Source organism: Etheostoma spectabile, chromosome 6, assembly GCF_008692095.1.
Source record: "Etheostoma spectabile isolate EspeVRDwgs_2016 chromosome 6, UIUC_Espe_1.0, whole genome shotgun sequence".
Taxonomy (NCBI): Eukaryota; Metazoa; Chordata; class Actinopteri; order Perciformes; family Percidae; genus Etheostoma; species Etheostoma spectabile.
In genome coordinates, this window is record NC_045738.1 from 15,677,590 (window position 1) to 15,703,632 (window position 26,043).

The 26,043-nt window shown below is 39.6% G+C and overlaps 1 protein-coding gene across 7 annotated transcripts; it reads right to left on the reverse strand.

Annotated features, from left to right (window-relative positions):
- On the reverse strand, window positions 1-24,885 carry mag (myelin associated glycoprotein). 7 transcript variants are annotated; one of them, XM_032517399.1, is made up of 13 exons: window positions 24,782-24,885; window positions 15,097-15,216; window positions 11,767-11,874; window positions 11,044-11,119; window positions 10,157-10,525; window positions 9,280-9,576; window positions 8,690-8,947; window positions 7,852-8,112; window positions 6,517-6,825; window positions 5,319-5,418; window positions 4,600-4,696; window positions 4,280-4,333; window positions 1-3,976 (listed from the first exon to the last, which is right to left on the reverse strand). In XM_032517399.1, the coding sequence occupies exons 4-13, from the start codon at window positions 11,087-11,089 to the stop codon at window positions 3,818-3,820; spliced, it is 1,950 nt and encodes a 649-aa protein (XP_032373290.1). In that variant the 5' UTR covers window positions 11,090-11,119; window positions 11,767-11,874; window positions 15,097-15,216; window positions 24,782-24,885; the 3' UTR covers window positions 1-3,817. The 7 variants fall into 7 exon arrangements, with proteins under 7 accessions (XP_032373290.1, XP_032373292.1, XP_032373289.1 ...); XM_032517401.1 differs by lacking the exon at window positions 24,782-24,885 and adding an exon at window positions 19,281-19,543 and having other exon boundaries at window positions 15,104-15,216; XM_032517398.1 differs by lacking the exon at window positions 24,782-24,885 and adding an exon at window positions 19,281-19,543.
- Between the last annotated feature and the right edge of the window lie 1,158 nt (window positions 24,886-26,043).

Below are 26,043 nucleotides of genomic sequence, written 5' to 3' on the forward strand. Positions count from 1 at the left end.
TTTGTTTTTTATCAATAATCCACTGTTTCCAGTTTGTGTTGTTTTTATTTTATTTATGTTTGCGTGGAACTGAAGACAGATGAATTTGCTTGAGGCATGAAAGACTTATTTAAAATAAAAGAGCAAGCAAACTACATCATTGCAGAAATCCTACTGTCATTAAGTAACAGTGCAAAACCCTGATCTTGATTATTGTGTCAATTATACAGTATGTGTAGAAAAAGGAAATCTCCATAATAATCATTATGATCACAACAATGTATAGGACAAATTTGCTTTACAACACACTGTGACAAAAGATTAGGTAAGACATCTTTGATATTTTACTTTTTCAAAAACAATTTAATAAAAAATAAAATAAAAACTGTGAGGCATTCAAAGACAGGACAGTTATTGACTTTGTGCATACAGGCCGTTTAAGAATGCTGGCCAGCATATCCATCATTAAGTCAACAGAACAATGTCTTAATAAAAGGCAAATCTGAGTCAGAATAGCTGGTTAACAAAAGCTTTGTTTACATGCACAGAGAACTGCATTTTTTACTTGTTTGGCTTGACGTGTAATAATATGCTCACCTAGCTTATTGCATTACACACCACTAAATGTTGTAGATTTGCTCAGGTTAAAAAAAAAAATCTCCAGTATTTAATTCTGACTTCTTCAGTCAAATGTAACACAAAGTTGGCTCATTTGTGTGCACTAATACTCCATACATGACTTGAGGCTGGATAAGACAAAGGAATGCTTCCCACAGATACTGTGTCAATAAATTATGTTGAAAATGGAAAACATTCAGCAACTCCTATGTTACAACAGCAACTGTAATGTGACTACTAAAGTAGCGACAGTGATGCCTTCGCTCAGCTGCAGGTGAACAACGCAGTAACAATGCATGGCTTTGTAATACATTATCACCAACACTGGTGAGCAAGAACTCACTTCTTTGTAGCATAATGAGTATGAAAAATTATCCTTTGCACCTTTTCCTCATTGTATTGCTTTGCTCTGATCCCAAGGCGTCATTATTCAAACTGGGATTTTGGCAGAGATATTTGTTATATTTTATTTATTAGGTTCATTTGAAAAGCTTAAACTGAAGTACTCTTCATTGTGTAATTTTGTTTTCATATTGCCATCGCTGGCCATGAACAGTCTACCCACATATGGAGTTGCCACAGTGAGAGGCCGTTGCTGTGTTGTGTACTTTTGCTGATTGTAAAACCAACTCTCAGACACATTGCTGCCTTGATGAACTTAATTCATCATTTTAAAAGAGACTGCCCCAATGCAGTGTTGTTTTATAACATACGTACATTTATAAAGCCTTAGTCAGAGCATGTGTAGCAAAAAGTAATTTAAGTCTTTAAGAAGAGATCATTGCACATCTCTAGCTTGATTTTAGATTCCACTTGAGCACTTTATCAAAATCAATACATACAGAGTAAAAATGTCTGTTCAGGAAAAGAAAATCAGTGGACAAGTTGCATAATTTATGTTTAAAGCAAAACTGCAGCAGCTACGTTCAGTACTTTAGAAATTGTTTCTTGCAGAGAAAACTGAGATGGTAATTGTTTTCATTTAGACGCCAAAAGTGTTGACTGTATTATGACTTGGAACAATCCAAGACACAATACACAGTAATTATCTGTTTGCATTATCCCTACGTTGAATGAATGTGAGTAGACCTGTTTAAAATATTAATCAAACGATTAAATGCTGTCTTATTTAAAATGGCAGACGATGCCAGTAAGTTAAGGCTGCAGTGTGTCAATGAGTTGTGAGAGAAACAGATACGTGGGACGTGCAAGATGTGATTCAAAGTGGAAGAAGCAGAGGAAGCACATGACTTCATTGGTGGGTTGAGACTATTCACAAGAATGAAAGGGATACTCCACTGACTTACTGACATAAAGGTCCGTTATTTGTCATGGGCAGTACAGCTCAGAATTTGAAATCAGTTGCATGTCCTCCTATAATGCAACTCTGCTTTGTAAAGTCTGAGAAAATACAGAGTTACAAAAAAGGCACATGGGGTTGAAAATACATGGGCCAATACCAGGCAGAGAGTACTTAAAAAAGATGCTATTGGTTGCTTTGTGGGTAAAATGTGGAATACAGTGGGTTTGGGAGAAGTCTAGAGAAATCTTGGCCCATTTGAATTTAAATTGTATCTCTGGGGAGACACCCAATTTATTCAAAGTGCTATATTATATTGCTGTAGTTCCCTTTCAAGGGTTAATAGAAAAGTACACAGGTGGTTTTGTACTTTAAATCAGCCTCAATTACAGTCAATAAGATCACTGCCTGCATGTAAACACAGCCTCAGATTTGACTTTGACTATAGTGCACACTAGTTTGATGTTGGTACTATTTACCAAGGTCATATTAAGACAATGTTCAGTCAAATGTATTTGAATGATGTGTGACAAGATAACATGTTTGTACTTCTCACACTGGCTTGTATTCATAATTTAAGTGCCTGTTGGCAACACAGTCATGTTGGGTATTTACTGTACATACTGACATCCATTCCATATCAATATACATCTTATTAATATATATATGTATATATTATTGACACCATCATTATCAAGTTAGAGTATTAGTGTGCTTTGAAATTACTTCACAGGTTCATCAAATGTCTTTGAATAGCAGAACCAGCTGGTAAGTCAGCATCCCTTTTTGTCATTCAAACATCTGATGCAACCATGTGAATAAAAAGCATCAACTTCTCAAGCGAAGTGACGCTCGGACTTCCCAAAGACCCCAGTGATCAATGATCTTTCAGCACAATTCAAACACACACACAAATACAAACACGCACATTGTCTAAATGAGATAACACTTCTGCCACTCACGCTCAAATATGTTGTGCTTTAGGTCTGTACTTCCCAGATCAATCAGAGAGCTAGAACACATGCTTTAAGGAGAAGAAGTAGAAGATGAGACAGACATTATGGCCACAGTGAAGGCAATTTACCCCAAATCTTAAAACATTCTACAGTTAACTGTAAAATATTGGAAAGAAGCATTTTTCTGAACTGGAAGCGTACCACTTGAATTTACACAATAACCTCTTCAATTATTATCAAAAGTGATGGTGACATGTCTTCATTTCTTTGAGAGGCTACCAAGTCACAGCACACATTAAATACAATTATGTGTAAACAAGATGCTAAGATGTGTTTCCATCTTTAGCCTCAGTCACTCATCTATTCGGGATGTAATTAACCAAAGGAAGGAGAGAAGAGAGGTTTGCTCTCTGCTGATAGACACACGTAAATATAAGGGAACAAAAAGCGCAGTTACTCCTTGCCCTGACGCTTCGACTGGCAGCAGACACAGTGACAGTTACAAGACACAGATGTAGAGCGAATAGTGAAACGGATGCAAGTACTCAGATGCCTGTCTTTTGACAATAACATTGACAATCAGAATGGAAAACATGGAGAAAGCAACAAAAAACGTGGTCGCTGGTTATCACTGCATGTTTTAGAGCCCATGTACTTCAACTGAGGCTAACATACTTCCTTTTACATTGTCCAGTTGGTCATGCACCGACCCAAAAATGTACCAGTTTTCCCAAATGATGGCATGTGAAGGGGCGTCCAATGGAGAAGGGGCAGCTTGAGGCTGGGAGAGAGTAGTGGCATCAACTTAATTGTGACAAATCTGAAGAAATGCGGAAAAAAAGAGTCGTATGCAGAATGGAATCCAGAAGAAGAAGGGGGGTTATTACACAGTTTATGAGACAGGACATGTGTTGGGGCTGCCACTGCGTCTCGCATAGCCGAGGGATCAGGGAAGGATTGCGATTCATTTGGCTTTGATTTCCGTGTAGTTGCTGCCATCATCCCCCCTCCCTGAGGCCCCCTCCCTGGACCTGGCCCCAATAAACTCCAGAGCAGCGTAATTCAGCTCTTGCCTCTCCAGTCCTGCCATAGAGCCCACAGGTTGATAATCCCCGTCTTCTCCCTGCAGACAGAAGGACCAATCAGCGGTACAAACGACTTGCAAGGTGCCGGTGGCACCTCATATGACAGAAGAGTGTGACAGACGACATAAAGAAAAAATGTTAGTGGTTACTGGTCGACAACTGACAGGGAGACTGAGATGTTTCCTGTTAGTTTGGCAATTTGTGTTAGCAATGAGGCAGCCATGCAGAAGGCAGTTTTGAAAACAAACGGCAGTGTACAGAACACAGAAGCTGATATGCGAGGAGATGCATCTGTCACTGAGGCTTGTGTTTTTTAATGGGGATTTGTTTAGGAACCTTACCGTAGTCTCCTCTAGAATGGAGTTAAACTTTGAGCCCAACAGCTCTGTCTTAAGCTGTGCGAGAGTTAGGGGAGAGAAAAACAGACAGAAAAACGCAGAGAAGCGATGAAAGCAAGAGAAAACAGTGTCTGGAAAGGTCATGGTTGGAGCCACTGGACTGCTAGTGGGAGAGACTCCTGTTCCTTCATTTTCAGAAGTCAAAATGGGGTCTCATAATTTATAACTTGTTGCATTACACAAAACTGTAACCCCAAACAATCTGAGAATGGTCATCCAACCCATCCATCATAATCATAATCATTGACATCAGCATGTCTCACCACTTTCTTCCTCAGATTTTGTTTGTCCTTCTTGACTGCGCTGTAGTACAAAGCTGGGTTCTCCAGGACCACGTCCTGCCTAGGGTTGCCATTCTCTCTGGGGGACGGAGTCACATAATCAGACTCGGTCTCGACTGCCACTAACGCAGGGCGACACGCCAAGCCTGGGCATCCATTTTAAAACAACAAGCTCTGTAAGGTTAAGCTGGAGGCCAACTGTGGGTGTGAGGTGACGTGGTTATTTTATGGGTTTAGTCGCTGAGCTCACACCCACTTCAGGGGTGATTTGTCAGAGAAAGCGTGCAAATTGGTGGGGTCCAAATATGCTTTGAGACTAAAATAAAGCATCTTTGTTAAGAGGACTGCCTGGGTTTTGATTTAGCATAGCAGGTCAAGGATACAGAAGCAGTGTCAGAGCAGGGACTCAAAATATAAGGTTATTCCAGCTTGCTGACCCACTCCCCAAGGCAGCCAATGTGGATCTCCAGGGATTTCAACGAGGGGAATTGTTGTGGCAAAAAAACTGCTAAATTGCTCTGGATAAATGATTATCACGTCCACATCGATCCCACATCCACTCATATACAATGTGCATCAATGTGTTTTAGAATGGATGACTAGGCTCAAGTGTTTCCTTGGATTTTAGAAAATGCTTAGTGAGGAAATCGACTACTTCTGCCTCGCATCGGCCTCTCCATTAGTATGTCATTTGTACTCACTTCTTGTTGTTGTGGCCAACGTATCTCACTGCTGCAATGATGAAGGCTATGACCGCCACTCCTCCAATGGTGCCAACTATTACTGCCATCATGTACTTTTCTAAAAACAAAGGTGATCAGAATTTTAAACTAAACAAGGGTTTACGAGTCAATTATTGATTAACATAATGAACTACACAGAAAAACTGTGCAAGAAGGCACACTATAAGGAAAAGAAGAGCGTAAGTAAGAGGACAATGCCATTTTATAACTCCAATATGTTATAAAATGCCTACCAAACATTAAGGGATTGACTTAATAGGATTGCATCTATTTAAGGAGAGAAGTTCTTTGTTTTTACAATGAGAAGACAACAGGTAGGGAAAAATAAGAAATATTTCTTATTCTAATGTTAGTTTCTAAAAACACAAACATCCATTTACAATGTCCATCAATGTCCATCTTTTATGACAAGATAAATTAAAGCATAATTTAAAGTATGAGGCTGAAATAAGCCATATTTGAATGAATCCCATGAAGAGATCAATACCAAAAGTGTTATGCAGGTTTCCGACAAATCCCACGGGACCAAGCGTTTGCATGAGGTAATGTGTAAAAGTGAAAAGTAGCACATTCCTATGACGTTTTTGACCATGTTTCATTTTTACTTGAAAATTGCTTGCAAAACTTGCATTTTGGTGTGAACGCCCTTTTTGTCTGTCTCTAAATACTCCACTACCATCCATCCATTAAGAGACATTTTTAAACACTTCAAATATGTAGTTTAATTTCTTAATGCATAAATAGAAAAGGCTGTACTAAAGTTATAGTACAGTATTCCCCTTGAACAGCTGGGTACTGGGGTTTTTTGTAAACTTTACTCAAAGAGAAGGAAATTAATTTGTGGGGGATTATTTCCTGCTGTGGATCAATACACAATTAATTAACTTATGGCAGCAGGACGGTGTATAATGGATCGACTCAAAACAAACTTGTTAATAGGATAAATTTACAGTTTGTTTTGGTCTTTTCATGGGCTCTGTTGACATAAAGAAAGAAAAAAAATACCAACAGACTTACTGCATAACCCATAGGAATGCTATTAGATAGATGGTGAGGAGGAGGCAGAGGCAGAAGGAAGACATTCTGATGGTTTTATCAAACATTACAACAAAAATCACAAGTAATCTGTTTTTGTGTCCAGTTAGTCTCAACTCACTCTCCTGTTGTAGCTCCAGGTGTATGCTCTCTCTCCCGTACATGTTGTAGATGCTGCAGTGGACGTTGACGGCAGGACCGCCGTTGTCAACCCGCTCGCCTTTCTCCCTCAGCTTGATCATACCCGTGGAAGTGTGCCCGTCTGTGTGCGTGTAGAAGTTGTACCGGCCGTCTGTTTCGTTGATGGTGATGTTTAGGTCGGGCAGGTAGAACTCGATGGTGGGTTCTGGGTTTCCTGTGGCGATGCAGACACACTGGACACCCTCCCTCACCACTGTGCACTTTGACTCCTCCAGAAGAACCGGGGCATCTATTGAAGGAGGCAACAGAGTAAAAGAGCTACAATAACAGCATTGAATATGAATATGTGGATTTGAAAAATAGTTATCTTGCAGTTATGCTTCATAAAACATGCTTAAACAACTATTTTTTTAATATATTTGTCTCTGTTTTGTTATTTATTGTTTATTTTTATTAATGTTTAATATGTATGTATGTTTGTTTGTTTGTATGTACTGTATGTATGTATACACCCAAATTTCATGTAGTTCCACAATTGTGACAATAAACTTGCTTTCTGATTCTGATATTTTGTTGTGGACAAGAATTCTTTTTTCTTTTTAAGCATTTAAAAAGAAAAATACATTTTAAATGGACGTAGGACCTTTCTGTTTGTGAGTATTTTACTTTAAAAATGTTGAAACAAGATCTTTAGAAATGCTCATTACAGATTAGAGCCCAAACGTTAAAGGCTTTTTAAGGCAGATATCGATACAAATATTTGGTGATTTAAAAATCCGATATTCCGATATACCGGCCGATATTTATAATATATTTTTTAAAGATCCAGAAATGCATAAGAAAACATAAACAGATTTCCCTAACATTAGTTATTTTATCAGTCCTCACTAAAATAATATGATAATACAGTTTTAAAATAAACTTGTTTGTTTTATTGTCAAAACAGAACAGAGGAACATCAAAATATATTTAAGTATAAAAATACAAACTTAAGATATGAAACTTAAAGAGTTTAGTGGGAGTGTTGCGAACAGGGAAGTTGCAGAGTGCCCTCTGGTGGACAAACTAGGCAATGCCAAAACTCATATTATGGTTGAAGGGACTTTCGTCTGTTTTTATTTTATTTTGTATCGGCCATTATAAATTCCGGTACCGATAGTTTGGAAAATGCCTAATATCGGCCCGCCCATATGTCAATCTGGCTCTATTACAGATGATCCAAGTATTGCTATGATCCTTTTGATCTGCAGATCATTATCATTCTATGTTCTAGCTACTTTTTACACTACTGTCGTGCAGGAGGTGAAGCACTCACATTCAACAGTGATGTTGAAGGAGCTACTGGCTCTTCCGTGCTCGTTCTCGGCAAGGCAGCGGTACTGCCCGTCTCCCTGTGGTGTGATCTCTACGATCTCCAACACTGACAGCTCGTCGGCGGTGATTGTGCCCACCAGCTCCCCGTCCTTCAGCCAGGTGAGGGTCGGGGCCGGGTTGCCCTGGGTGCTACAGTGCAGGGCCAGCGAGGATCCTTCTAGTACCGTCATAGAGTCGTTCACAATCGGCTCGCGGGGAGGGTCTGCAAAATAATGTAGAGACATTTTAGATTTGTTTTCTTATTTAGATTTTGGAAAATATTTTGTTATCACATACAATTTACAAAATGTAGTTAGATTAGAAAAAAAACAACTTTTTGCTTGTGACCATGTCACGTTTTTTTTAAGTTGATATGGGAAATTTGTGAGTAAAAGTTGCTTATTTACTGTACACATGCAGCAGTTACAGAGAAACACTATCATTCCTTTTGGAGTTGTGTTTCCAAGAATGTTTCGAAGCTTTTTTCATTGAAGACGCTTTTGTGTTTAAACCAATTGTAACTGAATCCAAGCTGAGAAAAAAATTGTCCGTACGTAAGAGCAACATTGTAAGCCAACATAGGATAAGTATTTGATACTCAAACCATTTTCAGTAGACTATTCCTTTATTTATTTATAGTAGGAGAATTCAAGCTAATTGTACAATTCAAACGCATTTTAAATAATCCCCTAAACTTTTAAATGCAACGTCACTTGCTGAGTCCTGATTCCCTGCTACATATGAATTGAGCGTACAAAATGCTGGAATCGGGACATACAGCAACTATCTCAGAGACTTACACTTGACAGCCAGGTACAGTGACGTGTTCATGGTGCCGTAGCCATTGTCCCCAACACAGGTGTAGATTCCCTCCTGTGCAGGCGTCAGATCGTCCAGGGTGAGGGAGGCGTTGGACGCTGTGTCCCACAGCAGCTCCTGGTCTCCAAACATCCAGGAAATCCTGGGAGGAGGGTTACTCTCCACCTCGCAGTGCAGCATCACAGAGCTGCCCTCCATCACCTCAGAGGACACATTCACCCAAACAGAACGTGGAGCATCTGGGACAAAAAGTAGGACAAAGAATTTTAAATGCCTGCCTCTTAAAGGGAGAATGGCTGGCCTGTGAAACAGATTTTGCAGCATTTAACTCAAAGTAGGACAGCGATGTATGCATGCATGACAAAAACACTAAAGAGGATATGTTTAAGGTTTGGAAACTTATTAACCTTTGCCTGGAAGACACTAAAGAATGAAATCAGCTTGATAGGAATCATAATTGCCGTCTCGTATGGCATGTCAGACACAACAATCCCTTTAAGGCTATAGACAGAGTAGGAAAAGCATGGTTATTACTTAATGTCCCTGTAGTGTGCGGTGCCTTTAAACTTACACTTGACATCCAGAGAGATGAGCCTCTCATAGACCAGTGTGGTGTTGGGGTAGTAGACCCTGCAGCCCAGGAGCTGCCCGTTGTGCATGGGTCTGGGTGTGAAGGTGAGGGTGCTGGAGAGTACTGCCGTGTTGCTCTCTTCCAGGGAGTCAGTGCTGAACTCTGGGTCAGGCAGGTAGTCAGTGTACATCCACTGGATCTCTGGAGTCATGTCGGGGCAGTTGTCTGGAGCGTAGCATGTCAGCTCTAAACTCTCATCGCTGACAATCTCCTCTGGGACATCAATGTTGGGTTGATCTGGTGGACAGGAATAGAAAGACTTTACTGGATTTCTTACTAATAATAAGATGAACCTTACATGTAAAGCAGTATTTTATCTCCATGCAGAGATCATAAACCCTGTTTTCACATGGTTTTAACATCTGTTTAGTGTAACCTGATCGCAGATGGACCGCTCTACTGTCCAGTTGAGAACGCACCCAGGATAGGAGGCGTTTTAGTATGGATTAAGATCTGATCACTTAGACCACATTCAGAGGTCATCTGACGCATTAGTCCACATTCTTTCAAAAGTGTGTACGGGAAATTTTTCCTGTGTTAAGTTAAAACTAGAGTAAATATACTATACCAATCATTAAAATATAACAGTACCGGTACCTTCTAAAATCTAAATCAAATATACAAAATAATTAGAATAAAAGAATGGAAATGACAAAGAAAGATTAAATGAAAAGGTCTTTTGAAAGAATAGTTTCAGCCTTTGTGTTGAAGTGATTAAAAGGCAGAACTTTTACTATTATCTTTACTATTAGGGATTTCATATTTCTGGTTTATTGGTTACAGTTGAATGTATATTTCCCTCTGATCAGCTACTTACCCAGAACTTTGAGCTCAGAGAAGTCTGGGTACGTATACATGTTGGCTCCGCCAAGGTCAGCACGAAAGTAGTATCTCCCTGAGTGCTCTGTGCCGATGTTGTTGATGAGTAGAGTGCAGTTCCTCTGATGCAGGTCACCCAGGAGCTTGGTCCGGCCTTTGTAGCTCTCGTGCACGACGTCTGTGCGTGATTTGAAGACAACAGGAGGGAAGAGTTGAGGGTACGGCTGGCCAAAGTACCAGATACCGTGAGTGCCACGGTACGGCCTGATACCAGACGGATACATGAAGGTGCACGGAATGACCACACAGGAGTTGGTCATGGCCGAGATGTCCCGAGGTACCCAAACGTTCCACTGGCAGCTGGCATCTGAGAGAAGATCAGAGACAGACAGTCATGGAATGTAACTAAGTACTAGTTACATTTATTAGGTACTGTATGCAAGTACAAATTTGAGGTACTTGTACTTTACTTGAGTTTTTTCGTTTCATGCCACTGTCTACTTCTACGCAACTACAATTCAGAGAGAAATATTGTACTTTTTACTTAATATTAATATTTTTGCGGAGAAAACACATGTTGTTTATATATTATGATGGGTTTATATAGATTATTTAAAATACCCAACAATGTATAAACCTACAAGTACAGCTGAAATGATTAGCCGATCAAACACTTAGTTGATTGACAGAACTGTTTGGATTGTTTCCAGTTTCTAAAATGTGAGGATTTTTCTGCAGAGTACTTTTACTGAAGTAAATGATCTGAATAGTTCTTCCACCACTGGAGGCGGAGTGTAAAATCACTGCATGCACAGTGGTTAGTGTGAAGCACTGTGGAAGAATATGTCTACCATCAAACAAGGATGAGGAACAGGAATGTATTACCATTAATGATCAACACCAGTGGAAAGAGCAGCTTCAAACACCACATGGTCTCTGCTCAATGTTGGACCATAGACGTCTGGAACAAAAAAGATCCTGTCAGTCACAACACATTCACCATCAAGAGAGAACAAACATGAAATGTCTTGTTTGCAGCTCTGGTGCCGCTGCGTGACTTAGAGACTACATCTACCTCAAAGAAAAACACAAATGCTCACAATGTTTCTGAGATTTAACAGTTTGGTTTCTGGGTTTTGTGTGTAGCATCAGGTACCAAACACTCCATTAAAAAGTAGTAGAACTTGCCTGATAAACAACTTTTGAAAACCACAAAGAACAACAAAGCAGTTTTGATTTTTAGGATTATGCATAACATTGTTTAAAAGTCTGAAAGGTTGTACAATTTACTCAGCCCACAGAGGAAAATTTTTCACTGAATCACTTATCACCTAAATTGGAATTAGGCAATGTTCACATCACAATATGTTCCTTTGCAAAATTAAACATTTTTAAACATTTGCCAACAAGCCATTCCACTTTCATACTTATCACAGATGTAGGCCCTGTATCAGTTTTCATCTAAACACAAAAGCTTATTTCATGCACCAGATGAAACAAAATTGATAAAACATAGCAGCCAAGAGTCAAAGACATATTTATCTACAAAAGTACAGTGAAATACCTTTTGGCTGGCAAACTGTGCTTTGACTTGAACTGTGGGTCTACCTTGAAATGCTGATGGTTAGAAACAGACAGAAGCTCTGCAGGACAGCGTGTAAGCAGCTCCACAAGAGGGTGCTCACTCACACCCAGACAGTTTGATAGCCTTGTCCTCTGTAAAAGAAATTAAAAAAAATAGTGACATCAGCATCATCAGGGGATTACATCACTCACAGGCCCCTTGCTATCACAGAGCCGTAGTAAGTGACACAATTAAATACACAAACTCAGCATCAGCCAGCACCTGCTTGCCCCCCCCCAACCCCCCCAGTGGAGTCACTCATTACAGCCAACATACGTAAGCCCATCCAATGAATGACACTCACTGTTGACCGAGCTCTTACACCCCACCAAACCCCAGTCACCACACATCATGTCATCAGCAGATTACTGATACTATCTGTGCTATAGTTCAGGACGCAAGGAGAGACCAATAACGGAATTCCGTGATTATAGAACAAATGCCACTGCATTTATTAAAGTAATAGCAGCAGTAAAGGCACATAAAAAATTTATTATCACAGCCAAATTAAATCATTTTCTTTTTTTAAATCCCACCACAGCTGGTTTTGCTCACTTCTATCTTTATGTTTTTGTGTCTGGTTTTCTCTTCTCTTGTTTCTATGTTCATAGTCTGGAATATCAACTCGGTTCTGGATCCACATAAAGGCATGTATAGACATTACATGTTGTTACTTATTTTTATATACATCTATACAGTATATGTACACCTATTTTCACCTAGCCTACTTGTATGCACATAATAGCCATATGTTTTACCATTATTTGTTCAGTTCTGTTGTCCTTGTTTTAGCTCTATTCCTATTGCTGTCTTAATTGTTTTTGGACATGTGTGTAGGTACATTGGGAACAACTTAAAACCAGAGTCGTGTTCCTTATTTGTGGACACATACCAATAAATTTGATTCTGTTCTGTTGTCAATCAAGCTGTTATATATCAACCTCACTTTCAACTGCCAATTATCGATAATCTTGTAACTAATTTATGTAAAAAGGTTTGTAATGTTTGTAATTTTATTTTGAGACACTATGATATCTCTGTCTGTGTCAAAGGCATATGTAATAGGTGAGAGGGTGAGTGAAGCGTAATGTGAGAGATAGAAGTTCTTGACCTTTTGGGTCTAAAAATCATATGGGTCTTTGAATTACCAAAATAATTTAAACTCCCAAAACATAACCCGCACAAGAAAATAATGTCCCTTAAAATGAATTAAAGTACACCTCATTACAATAACTTTAAAGAACCACTATAGTTAGCTTCAACAAGTAGTACTATTAATCAACATTTACTTTATAAATGCACATATAAATATAACATACTGGCTCTATGCAGTGAGTTTAGTAGCTATCATTAGTCATCAACCAGAGAAAACATATAGCACTGTTTACTGAATTAAAATAAAATGGAAAACAGTTTTAACACCATCATTGAATCCTCAAAGGTGAAAAAGGTAGTACACAAACAGAAATTTAGGACAAATTGGACTAATCCTTTTTTTAGCCTTCATCAGAGCATGCTCTTTGTGTCCATGTCCACCTTGTCCTAAACTCTAAGAGTTCAAATAGTTACCTTAAGGAAATTCCAGTCAAATAAGATGATAATATTGACACAAGAATAAGCTTTACCCCGGCAAGTAAATCAAACTGATGTGCTCCCGCTGACTAATAATTAACACTAAAAACACTAAATACTTCATCACTCTCACCAATGATGTTTCCTTATTCCTTTTAAATACAAATTTAGCATTGACTGCTCACAATGTAATATTTAAGGTTGTTAACTTATACACTTTAATGTGTTCAACAGATGTATATGATGTCTTCTAAACAGCTGCAGTCGGAGGCAGGTGACAATGATCCATATCAGACAATATTATTTACACTCAGTGCGATGTTGCTTTACCTATTATATATCAGTGTTTAGTTCTTCATAGTTACATTTTCAACATGCTAACTGCCCTTAAAGTTGTTTTAAATACATTTGTAACTATTTAAATGCTATGTTAATAAAATATGTACTATTATCAAGACCACTGTTACTTGTGCAGTATGATTAATAAATGCCGAAGTAGAAGCAGAGGATTGAGCCTCATGCTGCAGCAGCCGGTGTATGCAGATGGCAGGCTCAAGAGTGGATTGTGTATTAGAGCTCCGTGATTAACACATCCCAACATCCCACGGAGAATCCATGACCAATACTAGCCCTGTTTGTGAAGAAGAAGCAAAAAGGCTGTTGTTTTGGAAATAGCAAGAGGCCATGGATTTGTCATGTGGCTCATTATTCATCACACAGTCACAAATGCATAGATATTTGAACACTTAAATTAAGTTTAGTTTCAAATAGATGCCTTCTACTTTCCAATATGCTACTCTTCTTTCAATCCAGGAACCCATGAGCTCGGTCTGACATCAATTTAGCCTCTGGGGGCCACGGCGAATATTTCTGGGGTTCCGGTGTAGCCAGTGGATGTGCGGCTACATATATCTGGACAAAGACTTCCTCTTCTGTGCGTCAGTCATTGTTTACAGTCTGAGTTGATAAATTTTGTAGGTGTTTTAGGTCCATATGGAATTTTGGGGAATCCCTCTTTTGCAAATCCAGTATTCACTCTCTTTAAGATCTGATATTGGTCTCCACCAACTCCTAAGAGAAATATCTGTCTCTTTAGCTGCTAAATGCTCCACTATGTTTACCAGCTAATTGCTAACAGTTTACTGTCTGGTGCTGCTACAGTGGGTTTTTAGAGCTTTTTTTGCGGTCTGCCAAAAACAACAATAAGAGTGGTGAGAGTGAACCAAAACTCACTATAAAGCTATGTAAAGCCGAGGAAAGATGCAAATTCAGGTGATAATTCATGTAGGATCATTGCTATGAGCAACCCCTTTTTACATTTGATATATTGTTGCAAATCAATTACAGACGCTTTAATAAATAAACATGTCATATTGAAAGGGGTCGCATTTCGAGACGTCTTGGTCCATAATGACACAACTGTTGGCTGTGACAATCCTAACTTTTCTCCAATGTTGCGTCAAGCTCCACCATCTGTGCCTCAACAAAAGGCCAAGAGCTGGGCGAGCGTGTCCAAGCAGGGAGGCCGTGCATCAGCAACGGCAGGAGAGAATGGAGCCGAGCAGCCAGGCAGGGCCACTGACACCACCACCATGCTCAACAACAATGGCCTCATTGATGGGGCAGACAAACGGCTGTCACAGAACACACAGCATACGTGTGCACACGTTTCACACACACACACACACACACACAAACACACACACACACACACACACACACCACATAAACAAAACACTTGCCTCATACCAGCCTCAGCACCAGGCTCCTGCTTCCTCTCAGTCCTAACTTCTTCTTCTTCGTCCCGTTGTGATTGTTCTCCCTGAGTTGGTCGCCTTGCTCCGAATCCTAGATGTCCGATTCTGTGGGACAGGATAGAAACGGGAGATAAAGAGAGATGTTGGAAGGAGACAAGGGGAAGAGAGGGAGTCTGTGTGAGCTCTGCTTTACATGTGCCGTGGGCAGCTCTGAATATGCGTTCAGGAATTTCTGGAGTTGTTCGTTGGCCCACTCAGCATTCCTTTCCTCGGTTCCACCATTTCTCTGATCTGCCCCATGTGTCTTAATGCTTTCAACTCTGGGGCGGGATTGTACTTCCCTTTGAGGTCAAAACATGTAAAGTATGTTGACATTAATTGAACTGTTACGTACTAAGGGTGTCAAAGACACGAGGAACGATGACTTAATATCACAAAGGCTGCATTAGAGCAACAGTTGAAGAGTAGGAGGAACATGGAACTTGCGAGATGAATATGTTCATTACAGATTTAAATTAGTTTAATAAAGAATTTGATCTTAGAATGGTTTATTTGCCTAACAGAGCCTAAATCACACAATAAACTAAAAAAAGTAGTTGAATCTGAGGACATGTCTTGATGAATTTGAATTTCAGAAATGAAACAAGGCTTCAGGGCATGATCATTGATCTTTCTAGCTGTATGCAGATCAAATGTTTTCCCTGCTGAAGAATGTCTGTAGGTGTGGAGCACAAGCATGGATCCACTCAGAGGTCCACCTAGTTTACATATAAGAGTAACAAAGGCAACTTGTCTATCCAAGTGGCATTTTTTTTCCCTTCTCTCATTGTTACATGTAGTCACTGTGTCCAAAAGCCTTTAGGCCACCGTCCAAGTGATGGCATCAACCAAGCCCTGGATAACCTCAAGGGAATCCCTCAATAAACAGAGTTGAGAAGAGCTGAAGAGGAGAATGCTGCATTTACGCTTTTGAACCATGTACAAACAAATACACTGCACGGCATGCCATACCCCCCCTTACACACACATGCAGCATAAGGATAGCCAACACACTTCTCAGTGTGGGGTGTGCAGATATGTGACCTTCCTCTGTATCCACTATGTGCTGTTTGTACGCTCAGCCTGCTCCATTGTCCTGCTGGGACTACAGTAATTGTATAGACAGTATGTTTAAATTTAAATGAAGCAGACGTCGTTAGCGTTCAATTGAAAAGAATCATGTCATGTTTGTTTCTGTCACGAAAAAAGAAACTAAAAAGACATCATGAACATGAACATGAACACGACATGAAAGAGCCACAAGACAATGCCCGGTTTAGTCTTGAAGATGTGTCATCTAAAAGTACGTCAGTTTGTCTTCCTCATTGCTGCAATGTGCACAACCTCCTCAGCTAATATCAAAGGATATCAAACCTCAACATAATCACTTTTTCTGCATCACGCTTCAGGAATACAGATGCTATCTGAACAATCAGCCTTGCTAAATCAGGCCAAAACACCTTTTATGAGTAATTTCCCATTAATAAAATTGCTCACACAAACCAAAAGGCTCACACGAACATTTAACTGTGCCAAGAAGAACATTTTCATTGTGAATATCGTCTGCGGCCCTTTTACAAGAGCTTAACCGTGGCTTTTGGACAGAGAGGAAAAAGAATGGGAACCTTGTATGCAGAACACTGGCCATTGTGCGAGGCAGAAACTGAAGGAATTTTTTCCCGAACAGGCCCGCTCACAGCTTGCGCTTTGCTGCTTGCCTGTGACGTGCGTTGGTCCATCAAAAGCTAAGGCCCCCACTAAAATACCCAGAGGAGCAGATGGTCTTAAAACATGACTGCTCCCCCTCCCACACATGCCGCGATGAGCCGAGATGAGCGCTGCGCGCGCACACACACACACACACACACACACACACACACACACACACACACACACACACACACACACACACACACACACACACACACACACACACACACACACACACACACACACACAAACACGGATATATGCCAATATCCAGTCACACAGTCTGTTCAAGTTACTGCAGAGTGCTGGCATAAATAAAAGATTCAGGCTGGACTTTGAAGTGTATGTAAGGTGCATAACGTTTTTAAATTTTCTTGCCCATCAAGTATGTTGTATTTTAGTGTTTAATGGTTCCTTTAGTTTACTGGCATCCGTGTGTGTATCTTATTTTGGTGCTGTGACAATTATTATTTTTCAAGGAAAACTGAATTTTTTACACACACACACACACACACACACACACACACACACACACACACACTACAAAACATGGGATGTCAAGATGGTTTTTCTTGGTATTTGCACGTCACATTTTAGGAGTATTTTAACAAGAGCACATGAAGTAAGCATGACAGTAGTTAGCTTCACTTGGCAGATCACCAACATAACAAGAGACCCCTTATTTCCATCTTTTCTACCTTGCAAACCCGGTGACTCTGGCAATCCCCAGCCCAGTGGGCAGATGGTGAGCCACAGGCCTCCTCTCTCATCAGGGCGCTCTCCCTTCCGTTCTGAACAAATAGGGGGCGACAAACGGAGCTGTCACCTGTTTGGCCACACAGACAAATCAAGTGTGGCCTCCTCCCAATGCTTGCTAAAACCATCCACTTGACTTGCATGTTCCATATTGAAACAGTGCTATCTGATTTTGTTGCCATTTGAAAGGATGCCACATCTTTGCGCTAAAAAGAAATAATGGTGGAAGGGATTGTCATTCTTGAAGGAATGATGCAAGATGAGTTATCTAATGTTAAATTATAAAAACACACTGTGCACTATAATCAATGAGATTAAAAAATCCACTTAATCTTACACTGAAATTCTAATTGGATAGAGCCATTTGTGACACACACATGTCTATCGACTCTAACAAATTGCATTAATTGGCCTAAAGGGGAAGCTATAATTAAAGGTCAAAATCTGAATGTCAAATGTGTCACCATTGATGTGATCAGCCCAACCTGGAGGGATTATGCTTTTTTGCACTTGATCTAGTTCAAAATGCATCAATAGGGCCATAATTAAGAATTACAATTAGGCTACACAGCTTCACCACCACTGCTCTTTATGAAACACATTTTTTGAAAACTCCACCAGCTTGTTCCTTCTACCTGCAGATTCAGTGAAAATCTGAAGCTTCTGACAGAAAACCCATCTTTCACTCATTATCGTAATCCAGGACGCTGCTGTTAAATTACATGTAAAACTGCTTTGGTTGGCTGGGAATAACTGTCTCTTCTACCTGGCATCAGATGTCTGTTTGAATGTGGTAATTTGCTCTAGTAATTATAGGAATGGCTCATCGCTAATGACAGCAAAATCTGTCCAGCAATGATGATTGGCTGGGCTTTTAGCAGCTCCAGCAAACCAAACAAGCACACGCACGTACGTACACACACACACACACACACACACACACACACACACACACACACACACACACACTCGTGTACATGCTTATACATCATCACAAAACACATTCACTCATGCATGCATTCATTTAGGCACCCACACACTTCTTCATTACCTAACTCTGTCTAACTTGTGACTCATCTAACTCTCAATCGTTTCACTCGCTCACTCATCACCTCATTCTATGAATGCTTACAGACAAGCACCCTGACTGAAAGTGTATTACCTTAGAGAACTGAAATAACAAATAGATAGATATAATTCAATTCAATTTTACTTATAGTATCAATTCATAACAAGTGTTATCTCGAGACACTTTACAGATAGAGTAGGTCTAGACCACACTCTATCATTTACAAGGACCCAAAAGTTCTAGTAGTTCCCTCCAGAGCAAGCAACAGTGGTGAGGAAAAACTCCCTTTTAGGGATAGATAGATAGATAGATAGATAGATAGATAGATAGATAGATAGATAGATAGATAGATAGATAGATAGATAGATAGATAGATAGACAAACAGACAGACAGACAGACAGACCCCCCCTTTGTTACACTTCAGGTGGTTAGGGAAAGCACAGAAAATTATTAGAAGTAATTGCTTATTCATCACTCCAGCTTGTCCTCGCCTGCTTTTCCTTCCTACATTCTTACTTAAAAAAATCTCCTTTTCCAAAAGCTCCACAGGGCATTAAAAAAAAAAACAAATCAAAACACACTGCAGCTGCTCACCTGTGTAGGTGACCGTGGCCAATCTTCAAGCATTCAGTAGTTCCTGAATGAGCAGTACCAGCAGCCTTCGCTTGGACACTTACATGCAAAGCGTCACACCAGCCTGTTACCAGCAAGACCTCTCGCCACTCTCTGTACCAAGCCCCAATGATGGAGAATAAACTACCCGCCCCACCACCACTGACAACACCACCATCATCACCATCATCCCTCCCATATGATAATCAGTCCTTCAGTGTAGCAGCATTGTTCTGAGGCTTTGCCCAGAGGCTCAGCCATTCATAAATACACACAGCCACAATGGGCCACACTGTTCCCCCTCGCCCCAACAAATATGGGTGAGGCTTTGAGCTCCGAGGCCTTTCCATCCAACACGGCCAGTTTCTATATGCTAGATGGAACTAAGCATATTTGGTCATTTTGAATTGATGGAGAGCATTTTTGTTGAGGTCATTGTAACAAAAGACAGAAAGTGAGTTTAGTAGGGTGTGATGCAGATGATGAACACCACCCTGAGGGGAAGTAGTAAGGAAGCCTTTTTCGTTAAATCTGTCGTTGTTTTGAGTCTTAAAACCCAAGTCAGCACTTCAGATGATAGACAAACTAAAGCACCAGAACAGTGGTTTTGCCTGTTTTAGCCCAGTGAAGCAAATCTGCTTTTCAGAGCATGACATAGTGGATAATATTTTTTGATGTGTTTCCCCACCTTCCAGAGTACAACTGGGGTTCCAACCATTTACCAACCAAAGAACAATCAGTTTGCAAAAACACGACTTGCAACCAAATTGCAATATAGTAAAGCAATTGTAAGTTATCAGGACTACATTACATAGTAATACTTTAAGTTTGACAAGGAACAAAACAAATAATGATGATGATGACACCTATATCATTGCTTTTAACAAGTCTCTGCAAGTCAAGTGATGGAAACAAATGGAAACAAGTGAAAAACTGGAGGGTACAAAAACATCTTTGCTATGCTGTGACTTAAAGGCAGGAATGCACAAATTAAACATAATTTGTAGTAAATGGGCTAAAACATACTAATACTAACTCTAATATGGTTCTTTACACAAAGTCACACTTGTCGGCTCTAACACCAAGCTGCAAAGTTCAAAACCTCCATACTTAGTTATACTATGAAAATAATATAAAACAGATTGAAAAAAACATCACGTAAAAAGAGTATCACCTGCTCTTATTTGTGACATGGGATGGATAGTAGAGATGAAAAAAAATCCCATGTTTGTTTCAAGACAGTTGGTAGCAGAGTTGGTTGTAATAGAATTAAAAACATATTTACAATAAACCCTACAGTGTAACCTCTGAATTTGACAGACTTTTAGCTGACGTGAAGAGTTCATGTTTGTTTGGCACATCTAGATTATCGGTTATATGGGAGGTTTTATATAAAGTGAATTTTCCTAGTCATAAATGCCTTCTTAGATGTTGATGTGAGCAGTACAGTACATCTCTTCTTAACTAGACCAAAATGAATTGTTTTATCTTAGTGATACTTAAGACTTTTGCACTGATGTCACTGGTCTTTGCTCCACCTTACTATAACACACAAGAGTATGAGAAACATCTCCACTGCGTCTGTGATCCAAGACACAACAGACGGCGTCCTTTGATTGAACAACACGGTGAACTGAGGTCACCCTGAAGCTGCTTTTAAACACGTTTTGTTTTTCTACAGTGTGTGTAAAAATCCCACTTTGCAACCTTCCTACTATTCAACACATAATTTAACAAGCAACAAAATCTAAAAGGTAATCTGGGTAACAAATTTAATTTATGATATTGAGATTTTTCTGTACTAGTGAGCTTCGCCTAAAACCTGTTTTCAAAAAGGTCTATCCATACCACATTGTCAATTGTTTGTTTTAAGTCAATTGTATATCAAATTGGGCAATATGCCTTTAACAACCTGCCACCGTATCCTTCCTACAACTACCATTAATAAAAACACACCATATAAGCCTAAATGTGGCATGTGGAGTATTATAAGAGTTGCATGGTGCTGTGACCGTGTCATGAAACCCCAAGACTTGTTAATGCACCCCCTCCCTCTTCCTGACACAGTAGCCATTGTCTCCTAAAGGCCTTCTGGGACAGAACAGCTCAGCTCGAGCCTGACACCGCACAACACTGGGAAGTCGATGTGCACAGATAATTGTCTTTTAATCACAACAATCCCCTTTTTCTCCGGCCTCGCTCATTTGTTTCTGTCTCTTGTTCGACCTTTCTGTCTTGGTTGTAATTCTTGCAGCTTTTAGCAAGTTCGCCCGGCCACATCGAGCCTGTGAACCCAATAATTTGTGATGGAAGCGGGGCTGGAACCAGGAATGATGGCTTCCACACAAGATTATTAAGTCCATCAAAAAAATCTTTGTCTATAACTCAAACACACCCCAAACTATCAAGCCAGTCCTTCATCAAATACATTTGTGGCTTTTGATAATTAATTGACTGGCATAACCAAACTTTCACCTGTTCAATATTTTCTCAGGTAGAATTTGTTTGGTGTAGGATGCTTTGTCCAGGGTTTCTACAGGTTTCCCGAAGTCAAATTTAAGATTTTTTAAGAACTTTTTAAGACCATTGTAATTGAAATTTAAGACTTATAACACAACATCGAAAAGACATTCTGATGTCAGTGTGAAACAATTCCCCGATTTCTTCATTGGCCTTATAGGACTGGTGTCTAGATTGGCTGCTATTTTTAGTTGCATGTTGGTTTCATTTGTAGTTGTAATACAGCACATTTAATTTAATTTGAAAGAAAGAACTACAACACCACAGAATTCAAAAAATAATAAATCTAAAGCGCTGCTGGAACATTTCAATGAGCATTGGAGGTAGTGTCACATTTACATTGGAAAATTAAGACCGGTTTTAAATGATTTAGGACCTAGAACACGATACTTTAGCGAATTTAAGACTTTGTAAGACCTAACATTTTGATTATGAAATTTTAGACTTTTTAAAACCCCACAGAAACCCTGTTGTCTCAACACAACACTTATACCATACATAACATACTTCACCCCAAAAGCATCATCATCAGTTGTTTGTTTAAATGCTCTCCTGTCAACCAACCTCCTTCTGTGGTTGTGTAATAATGCCTGCCACTGCTCAGATACAAAATCAGATTGGGACATTGTTGTTAAGGGGTCATTGTGCCACCAACAAGTGTGTTTTTAGGTGGTTAAACTGTGTTTGATACCCCCTCCCCCACACCTTTCCGTCGATGTAATTGGAGCCTGTTACCAACAACTTTTGTGCTTTTCTACAGTATACCGCCAATTTTATCACCCCCTTCGAGCTTTGATTGATCAGCTGTGCGGAGGTAAAACAGTATGCAGGGTTTGAACTTCTCTTTAGCTTCCTTTTAAGCTGTGGCCAGCAGCTCTATATCTCCTTCTATCTGTTGGGTGACTGGCAAAAACATCCCCAGCCTTGGCGGTCACAATTTTCGCACTAGGAAGCAGAGATTAAGCATGGAGGTCAAGTGTTTAGGAGGTTGTGTGTGAATGGATGAATGTGTGGATGCATGCAGATCCATAGTTGCAACTATTGTGCCTGCTTCTTTCTTCACATGACTGTTTTCATCACTTTGCTCATAAACAAAGCAGTGCAACACCATGAATGCCTGGTAATAAATGGTAATACAAAGTGGCTGACCTTCACTTGAGAGAAGGTGGTCATCATCACATCTCCAACCAACAATCAACTTGGTTTTAACCATCACTACAATCTTCTTTATTAACTTGATAAAATGATCGGATGATTAAAGCTCAGCAAACTGTTTAAAAAGCCCGGACACCCACAAAGGTGATTTTAATTGTTTTGGCTAATTAAACCTGTGTGGGCGTGTACAGGTTAGGCTTGAGTAATAGCGTCTTTAGTCTCAAGTGGGATTTGTTGCACCTGTAAGAATCAGAATCTGCAAAGTAACTAGTAAATAAAGCTATCAAATAAATGTAGTGAAGAAGTGTAAAGTAGCATATCTGGGAAAAACCCAAGTAAAGTACAAGTACCTAAAATGGTACTTAAGTGTAATACTTAGTAAATGTACTTAGTTACATTCCACCACATATTTCTCGGGACTCTGGGTAGACCTTGTTACTAACTTTTAAATCCACAAAGAGACTTTTGCAACAGCTGGCAACAAAACAAACATCAGAATCTACACAGTGTCAACATGCACATATGCATGCCGTTACAGTACTATTGTGTAGACATGGAAGGTGGTGTGTGGGAAAGATGGTGTGGGTGGGTTAAGGGTTTGTTGGGATTGTGCTGAATAGAGACGGGTGACAGGACAACACACTGAGAATGGATCCATTGTCCCTCTGTGCACTTAACTGGGCAGAAGTAGATGGCTACCAATTACAAAACTGCTAGAAATTTTTGCATTTTGTTTTTTTATCATTGCACCTAGTTCACCTAAATCATTTTTCACATTTTATTGGACATGCAGTAATAAATGAAAACAATAAAACAAATCCATAAAAATAATAACATGTCTTTCCTTTCAGAATGAAAATTGTATTGTACTAACTTATTGTTATGTTTAATAAAAATTCAAATTAGGCGCTAAAATGGTTTTTCTTATTGTCCATATGCCCAAAATTATTGGGATGGATTTTTTTTTTTTATGTACTCTATAACTCAATGAGGGATTATTAACCCTATTCAAGATTTTATATCCAAAGCTCTAACAGGCTGCTGCCCGTGTTACATGGGAATTTTATTCCCCAAGGTGCAACTGATCTCAAATGTGTCCTACTTGGTCTAAGTTCCCATATTATGGTCCAACTGTCAGTGTGTAGCTTGAATTTGGAGTGTGTTTGATATGCAGGTCATTGTTTAATAGCTCTTGCCATTATAGACGGATATTGTTATTAGTCTTAAAAAGTGTTTTTTGTGTTTTAATGTTACTTCATCAGTACTTCTCCAATGGCTGACACCACAGAGATCTAAAGCAACGAGAGCTAGGTATTTGCAATGAATGACAGTTAACTTGGCTGTGATGACAAAACATTTGAAAATAATAATGGTATCCCTTGTCATGGCAAGAACAATATGATACCCAGTGTTAGTTTTTCTTCAGTCAAACTATTTGAAAAAAGTCATATATACACTCGGATAAATACATGATTTCGTATCGCTCTTGGCTAAAATCTATTAAAACGTGTGACAGAATCAAATGTAGACTTACCAACAAAATTATGTGGAAGAGCTGTAATTCACTCAACATGCACACCACACTCCTGTAAGATATCTTCCCCTTAAGTGTTGCCACTAAATAATCACATTAGTCCACTCACGTTTTGTTTCAAAAAGGGATTTAAAAAAACGTTTAAACCAGAAAAGAAAAGAAAGGTTTATGACTCAGAGTGAAATAAAACCCAGCAGCATGTTGAGGATAGACAAATGACAGAAAACAAAGTAATCAATAATAATTGTAGATTACAGGGCAGCAAAGCTCTTACCTTATCAGATGATCTGAAGCCAGTGAGGAGCTTAGTTGTTTTCTCTCCTTAAGCATTTGCTTTTTCTACAGCTCTCCCTCCTCCCTCCCTCCCTCTCCCTCTCTCTCGCTCTCTCTGTGTCAGCAGATTGGGTCTTTGGGATACAGAACCTATGATTGGAGGGGGGGGGGCTTTCAGGTTTTAAAATGCACACATTATTTTTTCATTAAAGGATAAGTCTAATTTCTACAAAATTAGTCTTTAAATTTTATAGTTATGGCCAGCATTTCTATCATTATGATACTTACCAAAATACTTTGGGCTGAGATGTGGGAACATGGCATCATCACTGCAATGAAGTCTAACAGGGCAAGACAAACTGACAACTTAGCCAGACTATTATCTAAACCACTATATTTGGAGGTAAAACTGAAAGCAAGCACACACCCAATAATTCCTCATTGCACTAGAAAACTGTTTATGCTGAGATTGTGGCAGATAGGTAGTCTACATTTGCTCAGTCACTTCAAGACATTCCGCCAGCTTTCACTCTTTTCGACCGGATGTCTGTTACCATGCGCTTTCTTTGGATTATTGAGGACTATGGTTAACTGCTCCTCAGATCTCTGCAGGGTAAATCCAGACAGCTAGACTATCTGTCCAATCTAAGTTTTCTGTTGCATGACTAAAACAACCTTTAAACAAACACGTTCCACCAAAACAAGTTCCTTCCTGAGGTTATTGGTTTAAAGAAATGCCAACAAACCAGAGCATGTTTTTCTCCCATCCCCGAATGCTGTGTGGACTAGCCAGACCCTCCTCCGCAGCGCTGTGGAGGAGTGTCTGACATAGCGAGACTAGAGGTTCAGACTCAAAATAGTTTTGTTTTTAACTTTTATTGTTGTTGTTGCTTGAATGTAACAGTCCCACATAGAAGCAATGCTTGAATCAAGGTCACTTATACGTTTTAAATTTCACAAAGAAAGTATTTATCGCAGATTTCTTTAGATATTGTGTTACTACTGTCACTGTTTTGGTGCCAACACCGACGGCAAACATGGAGGCTGGGCCCTTTGTTGTACCATGTTTTTTAAAGGTCTAACAACGGACAAAATCAGAGGACCGGAAATACTTTAAGGTCCCATGGCATGAAAATTTCACTTTATGAGGTTTTCTAACATTAATTTGCATTCCCCCAGCCTGTCTATGGTCCCCCAGTAAGTAGAAATGGCGATAGGTGTAAAACGAGCCCTGGGTATCCTGCTCTGCCTTTGAGAAAATGA

Excerpts from the sequence above, each read along its gene's own strand:
- mag (XM_032517399.1), bottom strand. The coding sequence starts at position 11,089 with ATGTGGTGTTTGAAGCTGCTCTTTCCACTGGTGTTGATCATTAATG. Across the intron at positions 10,526-11,043 it reads ACTGGTGTTGATCATTAATG|ATGCCAGCTGCCAGTGGAAC; the intron begins GTAATACATTCC and ends ATCTTCTCTCAG. Across the intron at positions 8,948-9,279 it reads CATCTCTCTGGATGTCAAGT|ATGCTCCACGTTCTGTTTGG; the intron begins GTAAGTTTAAAG and ends TTTTTGTCCCAG.